Source organism: Patagioenas fasciata, chromosome 13 (genome assembly GCF_037038585.1).
Source record: "Patagioenas fasciata isolate bPatFas1 chromosome 13, bPatFas1.hap1, whole genome shotgun sequence".
Lineage (NCBI taxonomy): Eukaryota > Metazoa > Chordata > Aves > Columbiformes > Columbidae > Patagioenas > Patagioenas fasciata.
Genome location: NC_092532.1, coordinates 8,259,011 through 8,273,420, shown reverse-complemented (window position 1 = coordinate 8,273,420; position 14,410 = coordinate 8,259,011). Strand labels below are relative to the sequence as shown.

The 14,410-nt window shown below is 48.9% G+C and overlaps 1 protein-coding gene across 1 annotated transcript; it reads left to right on the top strand.

Annotated features, from left to right (window-relative positions):
• The first annotated feature begins 211 nt into the window (after positions 1-211).
• TAT (tyrosine aminotransferase) lies at positions 212-9,241 on the top strand. Its single transcript, XM_065848608.2, has 12 exons — positions 212-327; positions 1,787-2,029; positions 2,208-2,312; positions 3,090-3,157; positions 3,529-3,687; positions 3,863-4,001; positions 4,538-4,590; positions 4,957-5,109; positions 6,007-6,135; positions 6,587-6,670; positions 8,103-8,201; positions 8,578-9,241. The coding sequence occupies exons 2-12, from the start codon at positions 1,795-1,797 to the stop codon at positions 8,719-8,721; spliced, it is 1,368 nt and encodes a 455-aa protein (XP_065704680.1). The 5' UTR covers positions 212-327; positions 1,787-1,794; the 3' UTR covers positions 8,722-9,241.
• The last annotated feature ends 5,169 nt before the right edge of the window (positions 9,242-14,410 follow it).

Genomic DNA, 14,410 nt, shown 5'->3' with positions numbered 1-14,410 from the left:
TGGTGCAAAAGGGTGCCAGCCCAGGACCTCTGGGAAGCCAAGCTGTGTCCCTCTGTGGGCTGCCCCCAGAAAGAGTTAATGGGCAGGAATGTTCCAGGTGTTTGAAGTTAGCACAGTTGCAATAGGGAGGAGAGGGTAGTTTTGGGTGGGGAGCGCAGCCCTCTCTGTGAGCCAATGGCAAAACGATTTGGTCTCAACGCCCAATTTTGGGGCTTATTTCATGGGCAAGATTTTGCAGGAATTTCTTGGCAAGACGATTTGTCCTGGATGAAAAATAGGGACAGGGCCATCAAGCTTGTTGGTGTTTCCATCTCTGTGCTGTGGAAGGTAAAGTACTATGCTCTGGTACCTGGCTTCTTTTAGGGGGAGAAGTGGGGAGGTCTTCCTGGGCTGCTATATTGAAGGCATCCATTGTGCCTGAGTCTGCTTCTCCCCTGTGCATGAGAAGTGTCTTGCAGGGTGGTGGGAAGGTGATAGAAAGGAAACCCAGAAAGTATTAGCAGCAGAGAAGCTGAAGTCTTGCTTTGCGACCTCTTTAGATCAGCCTGAGTTGCTTTAAATAGGTTAATGAGGCACTGCTGGCAGAGTAACTGCAGCAACATGGTGCAAACTTCAGTGAAGCAGCGAGAGATTTGTTTGGATGGGAAATCCTACCTGATCTATGCAACGCAACAACCCTTGCAGCTCAGTCACTGCAGCAAGGAACAAGTAGCTGCGTTGTGATCATCTGCAAGCACAGGGCTACGTAACTACCATAAGAAAAGGACCACTGTTCACTGAATTGCCTTTCAGTGGAGCAGAGAAACAGGGCAGGACAGAAAGCATAAGCAGTTTATGGCAGGATTACAAGACAGCGTGCCAATATCAGCAAGATTGGGCTTGGTGGCTCAGAAGGTCTCTGCCTGCTGTGTCTCTAACCTTCTGCAGGTGGACAGCCAAGTCGGCAGCAGTTCATAAGTAAGGCCTTTGCTGGCTGGGCCTGGCTTGTGCTTTGGCTATACATGTGGGTGTGTGTAAGTCACTTTTTTGCATGCTTTGGGGCCTAGAAGGCAGCCGTTGCTCTGCTTTGCCTTGCTTGTTACCCAGCCTTGCGAGGACTAAAGGCCTTTTGCTTGGGGCACTGCGACCTCCCCGATTTCCTTTGTGGCCATACCAACCTGGCTCCATTTTCTAAGCACTTGCCTTTTAATCTAGGCCAGCAAAAGTGTTGCTCTGCTGACAGAGGCAAGAGTCTGTAACCTATACCCTGCCACTGCATCCTGATAACATTGGACCAGAACTACCTTGTTAGCATTTAGATCTGATTTAAACTGTGCTGCATTTCTGTTTGCAGACTGGAGGGACATTCCAGATGTGAACATACATAGTGGGCTGATCCTTGTGGTTGCAGCTTGAGCTGTGCAAGTTGATAGGTGGTGGGGAGGAGAGGGTGACCTGGCCCTTCTGTCAGTGGAAGATTGAATCTGCAGTCCAGCAGTGACTACAACAGCCTGCTGGCTTTAGCACAGCTGCTCCTCTTCAGCACAGCAAGTCCATGCTAGGCAGTGGTGCAGCTAGCACAGAGGTGTCTTCATCTTTCTCGCTTACGCGTGGGGTTTCACTTCATCCTGGGCCTGAATACGTCCTTACTTGCTTCTGCTGACTGGGTTGTCCTTTAGGCAGTAGGTAGGGTCTATAGCTTTTGAAAGTTTTACTTTTGGAGAGTCATAGGCTGTGTCCCCAAATGGGCAGAACCCTTGTTTGTCATGTGTTAACTAAGCCCAGGAAATCCACCTCACACCGACAGCTCTCAGGATGGACTCATACCTGATCCAAGTGGATGGCCATGGAGATCATGCCCCTGTACTGGATGTTCATCTCAAGACCAACGGGAACAGCATATCACTGGGGAAGGTGAAGGGCCGGAAGCCAAGATGGGCTGTCAGGGCTTCTGAAATGTCAAAGAAGACTTTCAATCCTGTCCGAGCTATCGTAGACACCATGAAGGTGGAGCCCAACCCAAAGAAAGCTGTGATCTCCTTGTCCTTAGGTGAGCATAGTGCTGTGGCTGAAGCCTCTGGGCAGTGGGGTCGACAGTGTGGCTGGCAGATTGCAGGGCTCTGAAGCTCAAAGCTTGTGCAAACACTCAGGGATAGGCCAGACAACCACACAGCTCTGTGCCTGTCACAGATCCGTGAGAACATCACTATTTTTCAATCTTTGTAAAGGAGACCCAACGGTCTTTGGAAACCTTCCCACAAATGATGAGGTCACACGGGCTGTGAAGGAGGTTTTGGACTCGGGACGTTACAACGGCTATGCTCCATCTGTTGGTAAGTTGACAAAGCTTTCCTGAGAGAGCAGGATGAAGGTGTGTGCCAGCTCCTACAGCACTGCAGGTATATGGAGCCTACAGTCATCTTTCGTGCAGCTGCCCTCACCAATAGTCCCGTCAGCACAGACCTGAGTGCCCTTCCCTGCATGATCTGTTTGAGGCCCAGAGCCTCCTGCAGAAGCCATGTTCACCTCCCAGTGGCCACTAGAGCAGGCAGGGTTTCAGGCACCCAGACAGGCTCCTGATTGTGTATCACTGCCATGGGTTGCAGCCAAATTCCTTTCTCGTTTGCTTTGACCAGGATTCCCCTTGGGCTTCCTGACTTCACAGACAATACAAGCCTGGTTTTCAGTTAGTGCAAAAAGTGGGTACAGACCATAGCTCACACCCGCCTCACAGGGCACTCCACATGGTGACAGGGAAGGCTGCTTCTGTGCCATCACTGGACACTGAAGGCCATGTGAGAGCACTTGGCCACCTGCTGGTCAGAGCAGCTCTCTGGCAACCCTGTGTGCTGCTCCTGTCAATTCTGTGCCCAGGACATGCTGGGGCCGCGGTCTGCCGCCCTGCCCAGGGCCTGTCCCTGCACTTGTCCTGCCTGGCTCAGCCTCGGACATGCAGGGAACTTGGCCTGAGGCAGGACAGCCACCTTGGGACTGTGTCACTGACAAACAGGCTTTCCCTGGCTGTGTGGCAGCTGTGAGCCTTGTGCTGCCAAGGAAAAAGAAACAGTCTGTAAAAACCTCCCTTGCATGTTTGGCTCCTCTTTCCCCAGGCTACCAGTCGTGCCGGGAAGCAGTGGCCGCATACTACAGCTGCCCAGAGGCACCACTGGAGGCCCAGGTACCAGTCAGCGCCCAGCGTGGGCACTCCCATGGCAGCGCAGCGCTGCTGCTGCCCCTGCCACACCACACCTGCCCTGGCTCCCTCCCCTGCCTGGCTGTGGGACATGGGCTGTGGACTGCCCATGGCCTTGTCCCTCAGTGGCCTCCTGCTGCTCTCATCCCCTGTCCCAAGCCCTTCCCTGCACCCTCCTCAGGAGGAGGCTGAGCTCTCCAGCTGTTGGAGGTTTAACATCTTCAGTCAGGCTCTGCACTTCTCTTTCTGGCTGAGAAGTTCTTACCTGGCAGAGCCTGGGTATTATGTCACTCCCATGTGGCTGGGGCACCTCAGAATGCCTGTGCTTTCTGCTGACTCCCATATACTCTTTACAGGATGTCATCTTAACAAGTGGCTGCAGCCAGGCCATAGAGCTTGCCTTGGCAGTGCTGGCCAACCCTGGCCAGAACATCCTGGTGCCACGGCCTGGTTTCTCCCTCTACAAGACTCTGGCATTGTCTATGGGGATTGAGGTCAAACTCTACAACCTCTTGGTAAGTGATGGCAGGCCTGGAAGCAGCAGCCCTGACATTTCTGCTTCTCAGAAATACCCTGGCCCTGCCTGGGAAGTGGGTGAAGATGACCTGAGCAAACCTGGGCACCTTGTCACACCCCACCCTGTGTGGCAAGTCCAGTTCATCAGGTGTTACTTCCCCTTCTCTTCACTAGCCAGAAAAGTCCTGGGAAATTGATTTGGAGCACTTGGAGTCTCTGGTGGATGAGAAGACAGCTTGCCTCATTGTGAACAACCCATCGAACCCCTGTGGCTCTGTGTTCAGCAGGAGCCACCTCCAGAAGATCCTGGCAGGTAAGCCTGCCTGTGTGCATCTGTGGCGTGGTTGCAGTCTAGTGTCTGACCGTATTGTCAATGTCTCTATCACTGCAGCACCACAGCCCAGGGCTTTGCTTTTCTCCTCATAGCTGACTCCAGCTCAGGAAGCAGGGCTTGCTCAGTGCAAAGGTGCTGCCTTATGTGGGGAAGAATATGCAGAGCATGTGTCTTGCTCTTCCCCAAATGCTCTGTGTGCCTTCAACTGCTTATTTCACCACTCCTGCTCTGCAGAGGGAGAGTGTTCACAGGGAGTCCTGTGCCTCCTGAGCCCTGGCCTGTCAGTGGGAGGGCTGTGCTGCTTGCCTACACAGGGGAGAGCAGAACCAGGCTCACCCAGGGCAGGGATCTCCAGTGACTGAGCTCTCTGAATGAACAGTCTGTAGGAGGAAGACAGGGACCCTCTACCTTGGGACAGTGCTTCCCTCAGAGCCCTGCCAAGCCCTGCAGCAAAGGGCAAGTCTGCTCCCATGGCGGATGCAGGCTGGCCAGGCTGAATGCCTTCTCTCTTACAGTGGCATCTAGACAGTGCGTGCCCATCCTTGCTGATGAGATCTATGGAGACATGGTGAGTGTCAGTTGCAGTTCTTTGCACCCCTGTGCTGTCTGTCCTTTCTGATGCACTTGCCCTTTGGCCATGGCAGCCAGGTCACCAACAACTCCACTCCTCTGTACTGTCCCTGGGTCCATGCCTGGAGCTTCCAGTCCTCTGGTGTGCAGTGCTGGGGATACCTCTCATGTCCAGCTCCTTTCTTATTTCCAACAGCTTGCTTTCATGTCAGCGCACTTAACCATGTTCATACCTTGAAGCTGGGAGCTTTCACCATCAATTTCCCCTCACTTTCCTGCTTCCCTTTTTCTTGCGCCTCATGCACACTACCACAGTTCTCACAATAAGAGGCAGGGACAGCCCTAACACTGCCTTCTGTCACAGGTGTTTGCTGACTGCAAATATGAACCCATTGCAACTCTCAGCACCAACGTGCCAATCTTGTCCTGTGGTGGCTTGGCAAAGCGGTGGCTAGTCCCGGGCTGGCGGATGGGCTGGATCCTAATTCATGACAGGAGAGACATCTTTGGTAATGAGGTGAGAACTGCTGAGTGTTACCGTCATGGCAACAGACCTGCAGTGTCTCAGTGTGTAGATCACCAGGGCTTTAACTGATACAGACATGTACTGCTTTTTGCTCTCATATGGGTGTCAACCAATTGCTTACATGCATTTCTGCACCTCTACGATTTTAATGTCCCTTCCTTACTCCATCTGTTCCTATACATGGCTTCCTACCCACATCTACGCTGTAACACACTCCTTGTCCTACTGCTCCTTCATATATTTCTTGTCCTTTTTGTGTGTTTCTAATTCCTTCTCTTCTCAAATAACTCCACTGTGCACTGAAAGTATTGTATGGCTTATCCAGCATGTGGAGTGCATGTGTGGTCTCCATGTGTTCTTATATGGCTTTGCTTTAAAGTAAGTACAAAGCACCTTGCAGTGCTGCAAGTGCTTTACCTGGCTGTTCAGCTGTGTTAAGAACAACCACCATCTACTGCAGTGACCTTTCCACCTAGAGGTCTTTCTGCAGAAGGAGACCTTGTCTCCTTAGCGGAAGAGCTAGTGTTGGTTGTCCCTAACTAGCTTTGAAAGTGTTGATTGTGGGTCCAAACCTAAGGGAAATGTGAAACAGTATTTGGAACAGCTTTGGCTTTATTTGTATTAGCTGTATTCCAGCCTAGTTTGAGGCAGACTGGGAAGCTCCAAAGGTTGTCCCTGTTGGCATTACAAGCTGCAACTGAGGAACAGAAAACGGCACTGTAAATAGTCTGTAAATACCTGGTGTACAGTCAAGCAAATGTTCACTGTTACTCTACATGCTCACTGAAGGGAGGGGTGCGAACAGCCGTAGAAATGATATAGGCTTGGAGCTGTCCCTTCCTGCAGGGAGGCACAGTCTGACCTGCAAATATCACCATGTTTTTTCAGATCAGGGATGGCCTTGTAAGACTGAGTCAAAGGATCCTAGGACCCTGTACCATTGTCCAAGGAGCACTGGAACGTATTTTGCACCGAACACCCCCTGAGTTCTACCACAATACCCTCAGTATCTTCAAGGTAAACAGGCTGTAACAGGTCAGCACAGTTTGTTCACTGATTTTTTGGAGGGAGTCGTATCTCTCTAGCTTGTCATCACTCTGTAGCTCGTCATCCCTCCCCACCCTGCTTCAAGGTGCAGTTCTGTCTGTGATGAGAGCCCAACAAATCCAGTTCCAGCAGAAGTCTTGGTAACTGGGGCAGAAATATTGGCTGTGATAAGTTTCGGGTGGCCCAGCCCTGCAGCTGGAGCTGGTGACCCAGGGTCGGGATGTTTGGCACTGATTTGCTGAACTCAGCTCAGTCACACCACTGTACTCAAGGCCATGATCACCCATGATGTTTGCATTCATTGTCCCTTTATTTGCAGTGGGCAAACCTGTTTATAGTCTAGTCCAGAGCTTGGCTTCCATTCTTTGAGCTACCTCCTGGAATTTCTCGTGTTTTGAAACTTTTCCTTTCTGCTTTTCAGTCCAATGCTGACCTTTGTTATGCTGCCTTATCAGCTATCCCTGGACTCCAACCTGTCCGTCCTGCTGGAGCCATGTACCTCATGGTAAGTGTGGAGAGAGAGATGCCATTTCTAGATCATTGACACTCACAGCAGCTCTTGTTGCCAGTGCTTGTCAGTGGTTTCAGATTGGCACTTGGCACCAGGTCTCAGTGACCATGCATTTCCACAGCGTGCGTGGTGCATCCTTTGGTCACTTTAGGAAGCCAGAATGTGTTGTCCACTTCTCACACGGCAGAGGCCGGTACATTTCACCCACTTGCTCCCGCACAGTACTGAAGGACTTGTACTTTGCAAGACAATGGTTTTTTTACCTGGATTTTAGCCTGCTGGCAATGGGAAGCCCCTCACACCACAAGTCAGATTATCATACCTCTGGTTCTTCCTACTAGCATGTCTGTCTTCTGCCGATGTTGTTGCCTCTCTTTCTGCCTTCTCCCATAACTGTTTTTTTTTAACTTTTTATGATGTGGTGAAATTTCCTTTTTAATTTCAACAAGCCCAAGTAAGACATCCAAATCTCTTAAGTTTAACACATTTTTAATCTTTTTTTTGGTCTCATACTGTCTCCAGCTTTTCATTAGCTTTTAAAAATGTGTACCCACAACTGGAGAAAACAGCAATACCGATCTCATTCATGTTCTATAAATAATTATTTATCAGTTGACCCTGTTTCCAATCTTACCTGGAGGTACAACAGTTGTTCTGCTTACGCTCTTTGTGTAGAGGCACAGGTCTAAGGTTCTTTCACACCTATTGTATTTCTGCAGTATCTGAGCATTTATTTCAAATTACATCATCTGGTAAAACTTTTCTACCACTGGATCTTTCACAGCTTCTACATGCAAATTATCTCTCACCCGGTTTAAGGATAGTTTCATGAAATGCTTAAAATAATCTTTGGTTCTAAACAAATGGCCAGGATATCACTGTCCTTATGTGATAAAGGGACAGCCTCCTTCTTTCCAAATACAGACCAGAAACACTTATTGAACATTTCAGCATTTCCATGTCGTTTCAGCAATTACATCATCCTAGAAGGATTTATTTTGTTTGTGGTATTTTAGACCTTGCTATCTTTTTTTTTTTTTTTTTTTTAAATCAGAACATCAGTGTCTTTTTCTTAATGTATGGATTTCTTGCATGACCTAATTATTAATGCATATTGACTAGAGTTCTCTCCCGACCTATTTTTCAATATCTTATTTATTCCTTTTCACTACTAATTAGTTACTGTATCTTTGTCATCAGCTTTTTTACTAAAGTTGTCCTTAACTAAAATTCCATCTTTACGTAGTTAACGAATACTTCTTAAAGAAGCCCCAGTTTTCATGTATATGTTTCTGTTCGTGTCTTACATTCCAGTCAGCCCAAATCATGAGCAAAAATTGAGGGCAGACACCTGCATGTGGGTAAGCAGGGCCATTGCAGATAATTTTGGTGCCCTTGGTTGCCATGTCATATCCTTCTGTTGCAGGTTGAGATCGAGATGGAGCATTTCCCTGAGTTTGAAAATGATGTGGAGTTCACTGAGCGACTCATTTCAGAGCAGTCTGTGTTCTGCTTGCCAGCCACGGTGAGCCTGACACTGGGAGCAATGGAGCCAAAGCACCGGGAGGGGAAGCACAGGGGTTTGGAGCCTTTAGCTCTGGTTACCTGCTGGGAGTCGTGTGTGCAGTGTCCATGGACCCTGGATACTCTCCAGCCCTCTCCTAGCTCCGTACAGCCCATTCTCTGGGTTCTGTGTAGTCAGTACAGAGTCCTGTCACCCTTTGTAAGGGTCTACACAGATGGAGATGAGTTATTTGCTTGGAACAGGAAAAGCAATCTGTCCTCCAGTCTGTCCTACCCTGGCTATCTTCCCTTGCTGACACAGCATGTGACCCTAGAGCAGGGCTGTGAAACTACAGCACTGTCCTAGGTAATGTCAGCTTCATCCTTTCTCCTTTCAGTGCTTTGAGTACCCAAACTTTTTCCGTGTGGTGATCACTGTGCCTGAGGAGATGATGTTGGAGGCCTGCAGCCGCATTCAGGAGTTCTGCGAGATGCACTATCAGGGTGCTGAGGGGGCCCAGGATCTGGAGTGTGACAAGTAGCCACAGCTAGCCTCCTGCCTCTGCCAGGCTAGACCTCGTGTGAGGCAGCAGCCAGCCAAGCAGGTTTGCTTCTAGCCAGCCCCACAGTCCCTGCCTGCAAGCAGCTGCTGTCCTGCTGCGTCCCTTTTTGTGCTCTATAGACCCCTCAGCACTCTGGGAAGAAGCAGCCACTTCTCTCTCCTCCTCCACTGCAGCTTGCACACCCTCTGGCATCCAGCGCCTGCCGTCTCCAGGTACTCTGCATTTGCACCCTGGGTTGGTCCCCACTGCCTGTGACCCAGCTGCAGGCAGGGGCACGTGCTGCTCCTGTGCCAGGCCCTGTGGCCAGTAGCTCCTGTGCAGGCTGCATGTCCCCCTGGGGACAGGAGAAGGCCACTGTCTCAGAGGACAAGAGAAAAGTACCCACCTCTCACTGACCTGTGTTACCTTAGGAGGCCAGAGCTCTTTATACTGAACCCTTTGTGTGACAAAGGGAGTAAGTTATTGTGACTTTTTTTTATTAATAAACATTCTGACATGGTGAGTGTCTGCAGTGTTCTGGTTGCACCTGGTCTGGTGTGGTCGCTCTGCGAGACAGAGCAGCGGGTGCTGTGCCCACTGCTGTGGGCAGGTGCTGCCCCTGCTCCTGAGCCAGCCGTGCCCGGTACTCGTGCCCAGTGCTCAGGCTGTTTCCTGGTGCAGCAGTGAGGAAGGAGGTGGCACCCCATGAAATGCTTGCACTGTGTGGGGTGTTTGTGACGTGTCAGAAGCGTGAAGGTTACTGATAAAGCTCCATGGGTAATAAGGAATGGGTGGCCCGTTGTCTGCTCATTTTGTGGATAGAGGAGTGCCTGTGCAGTCAAGAGGAGAAAGTGCCCATCAGAGCACCTGTTCTGGTGAGCTGCTCAAGGAGCCATTTCTACAGCTGACAGTGGGGCAACTTGTGGAGTGCCTTGCATCGTCACCTACAGCTCTCTTCCTTCACCTGTCCTCCTGCAGAATCAGGATCTACAGGTAACCCTGCCTCCCCACTCCCAGGAAAAGTGAGCTAGCTCTAGATGACACACTCTTAGATGCCTTGCTGGGTTCTGTAGACATCTCGTTGCCTCCCTTTCCCCTGCTCAGTACTAAGTCTGGGTACCAGTACTCCATTAGAGGGAAGTTATCCATATGAGAAAGACAGCAGTGTATGAATATGCCATGGACACATCAGTCAAGTGTCCCTGCTACATCCTTTCCCGTTAAAGAAAACAATCCCAGAGCAAAAATAAAGATAGAGAAGCTGGGGCTATAGGTGAATGGTAGATGGTTTCAGAGATTTTTATACCATTAGACCTCCAAATAGAGCTAAATAACCTGAGCTGCTTAAGACAAAACATTGACAAATAATAAGTAGGGTGGTGTGTGAGGGGTCTGTTGGGCCAGGAGACCTTTACAGCATGACATTGATGCCTTGTTACACTGTCTTGCATCTACATCTTGTCAAGTTCCATCTGTCTCCTTGAACTCTTCTACAAGTGTCTTGGGTTCTGTGGCTTTAATTCCCATTACTAATTAATAGTTCCTGGTTTTAGAGAAAGCTCCTCATTTCAGGTGGCTCTCCCTTTCCTTTCAGACTTCCCTCAGAGATGTCTGTTAACATGCAAATATTCTGCAATGATTAACAGTGTTCTGTTTCTTCTTAGGCCAGCAGCATTTGGCTAGGGACACTAAGAGAGCCAGAGATATAGGCATAGATAGAGTTAATAAACCTCAAGATACTTAGATTTCTCAATGACACATCCTCTATTGCCATCTTTTGCCAATACAATACTGCATTTTGACCACACCTAGGTTTTCCCCATGAACGTGCTAATATAATTTTTTAGATGTTGTACTAACAGATGCTCGGTGTCACAGTGTGGGTGTAGCCCAGAGCACCCTGGCAGCCATACAAACTAGCCTAAGCTGGTGTACGCAGGGGCACACTAGCCTGCCCTTGGAAAGGCATCTCACACAGACATCTCATCAGTCATTTGTCTCATCTTTCCTTGTTCTGAAAGCCACGGGGAGCAAGTTTTGCTCTGGCTCAGGAGGAACTTGCTGTAACTGGAATTTAGCTTACATGTTTGTCGAGGTTTGATTGTGGGGTGACAATAACACCGTGGCAGATGTATTGTTAGCCCTGTCCTCCCTTCAGCCCCTCCTTCTCCCCCCTTCCCACTAAGGACAGGTGATTGGAAAGAAAAGAAGGACAGAGAGGAGATAGTTGGAAAAATCAAAAATGTTTTACTAATGCTACTGATAAAATAGAGAATAATAATACAAAATATGTTAAACCAATCTTGAAAGTCCTGGCAACTGCTCTAGCAGATGTAGGGCCGGCACCCAAAGTTCTGGACTGGACTCTGCAGCCAACCAGAACTGGATTCAGTCTGTTGCTAGACCTCAGTTCGCAGGGACGACTTGCAAAGTACTCTCCTAATGTTGGCCATAAGGAAAAGGGAGGAGATTCTCATGATCTCCCACTTTTATATGAAATATCATGTGAATGGGATGTTATACTCAGTTGGTCAGTTTTTGGTCACTTGTTCCTCGTTGTTCCTCTCATGAGATGTACATCCAACCTTATCAGTGACGTCGCATTCCATTGCTATGTCTACCAAAACATGTATCTAACTTTCAGGAGAGTGCATTTAATAAGAAAGCTTTAGCTGACAGGCAAATTCACTAAAAGAGAAACTTGTTTTTAACAAAACCAGGACAATGTTGTACCTCTGCTCCTATGGCTTCTGGTGCTTGCTTGACTGTTGCATTTCCTTTCCATCCTCTACAAATGATATTTTCTAAAGCGACCAGAGTGACTGCATACAGCATCCCCGCCAGAAAAGCTCTTTCCAAAAGTCAGAGTTCTGCTCTGTTTCCTTCATCCCTTTGAAAGTGATGAGTGACTGACATACAGGTGACTTTTTTATGATTACTGCTAAGTTTCTTTGCTGCAATGAACAGGGTTTCCCTGTGCATTTCAAAATACAAAGATGCAGCAGTACTTAAAATCCAGTGATCAGTACAGTAGATCGTGCACGACCCTTGTGTGAGTAGCCACACTGTAGGTTCCTGTCACACTCAATCTTGCAAAGCCATAAACTTCCATTTTTCCTTTACAGCTTCGGTAGTGCCAGCTGGAAAACACAAACTTTCTCTGCTTTGAAAAGGAGATTTCTTTCTGTGGCAAGGATTCACCAGGGCACGGTCGCCCTGTTGACTTTTAGGGCAGCTCCCTGATGTTGTAACTTTGGGGTGTAGGAAATGTGAGCCATCCCATCACATGCCTCTTTCAGGTGAATTGTGATATCAGGAACTAACTGATCCCTCTAGATAAATATTTACAGACACATGAGAGAGACCTGTAGTCTTCTAAATCTGCCTTTCTGTCAGGACGGCAAGAAAGACTGGCAGCGTATCAGTTTTGGTGTTTGAGAGCCCAAATGCTTTTCCAAGGTCAAAGCTGCGATCTGAGCCAAACAGGACATTAAAAGGTAGCAAACTTGCCTTCAGATTTTAGAAGAACACACCACCTCTCATCTCTGCCTGGATTCCTGACAGTGAATAAACATTGCTGTCTCCGAAGGAGAGTGTTCCCAGTGGCAGGGCTTATGACACAGATGAGTTGAAATACTGAAAAACAGCAAGGATGCAGAACGTGTGAAGGGCTTTGATCAGTCTGAGTCACAGGGTTGTGATCTATCTTTCACGTGACAGATGGCTCCAGGGTTAATATTCCTCCTCTGACGTAGTGGTGCGGGGTCTTTCTGCAATCAGCGGAAAGAGAGAGAGATTCCGCAGTGCGATTCCCATGAGCTGCTTCAGATATCAGCCCAGCATAGGGCGAATTGCATTCTGCAGGGCATAGAAGATCAGATGCTAAAATCCCGTATGGCTTAGACTGTGAATAGGGAGAAGTTACTCATTGTCTCTTTTGGTAAAAAATGGTGGTGTTACTAAATACAGTTTTTATATACCAGGCTCAAAACAGGGGGAAGTAATTCTCAAAACATACAGCCAAACATATTCTCATTGCCAGGGAATACTGTTGATGCCAAAAGTATCTGAGTTTAAAACATGATTGGACAAGAGAATAGAAAAAAATCTAGGTGCTCTGAAATGTAAAGATAAGCTTGATCTCCACTGATTTTAGGCAGCTTCAGACTCTCAAACATCACCCCCCACTTGCCACGGCAAACAGAAAGAAAACAGCAACTTCTAGAGCATTGCTCACTAACTTATTTTGGACACCTACGTTCAGAGAGGTGAATCATGTACTGCAGAGCCCGCTGCAGACAAGGAGAGCACCTAGGGAGGAAAATGTCCCTCTTGTTCTCTTCCCTGGGCCCCTGTTGTAGATGACGGCAGAAGACGGGGCAGGGGGTTGGTCAAACCTTTCCGCTGAGCAGGTTCCACTGCTCTAGGCTTGCCTGTTTCTCTAATCAGAATGTCAGACACTCCCTCGGGGAGGGAGTCTTCTCTAGCACCAGCACTGAGGAGTCACCTCTAGTACATTCCTCTGACGTCCGTCCTGTTGCTGTGCTGGGGCAGGTGTGCTCTGCGCACATTGCTTGCTTCTTCAGGGCATGAGAAATGGAAAGTCTGGCTGCGTGGGCAGTTCACATGGCTCACTAGTTCCCAGGCCCCCAGAAAAGACCTTTAATCATGGAAGGAGGGTAGAAAGCAGAAACGTGATCAGCCATCGTGTGAGGTGGAAGCAAGGTGTACAAGGCCGGGTGATATATGGCTGACGTACATGAAGCAAAGGCTGACTGCCATATGCTTTGTAAAGCTGCTGATTCAGACATACAGGGAGAATGAGGCCCATTGTTCAGGAGGCAGAGGATTCCTCCTTCACTTTCCACAATGGGCATGTCCCAGGAAATACAGAATGCCCTGCCAAGCCTCGTCTCTAAAGAATGGTACATCCTCCTCCCAGTGCAACGACTCATGCCACAGAGGCTGCCTTCTGGAAAGCTCAGAACTTGGGAACTGTGCAACTGAAAAAAAACTGCTCAGGCCTGTGACTAGAGGACCGTACAGCAGTGCTCAGTGCCATCACGAAGCTGGTGCCAAAGGACCAGCATGTCTTGAGCAAAGTGCATACAGGTGGGACTGTGGTTTTGATACATTTCTGTTCGTGCATCTGTTGGTACGAGAGGAATAAGGCTTCAGGAAGAGAGCCACTCAAGTGGTATGACCTTTACAAATCAGCTTTGTAACACTTAATGACATACAGGTAAATCCTTCCTGCAAAGGGCATCAGTGCAAGGCATAGGAAAGGCATAGCTGAAACCCAGGTTGCAGAGAACATTCCATGGTTCTCTTTGCAGGGCCCTGCTGGGACCACTGCCAGCTTCTCACCTTGTTTCCCAGCCCAGGGTTACCAGGGCTTGACCCTCTGTTTGCAATGCAACAAGTGAAGGGGAACATGACCTGCCCATTCGGGTTGTCCCTCCTGCTGGAAGGACCAGCCTTGCCCAGGTTTTTTGCTTCTGCTCTCTCCTGTGCTCCACTTGTCCTCACAGCAGCTCAGCTTGATCCCTGGGGACAGGGGACACCATCAAGAGAAGGTCTACACCTCTCCAGCTGGTGTGACAGACACGATGAGACCTGAAACAGGAATGACCCAAAGCGATTGTCTCTGCACAGTTGCAGAACACTGTGCCTTTTTTTTGAGCCCAGT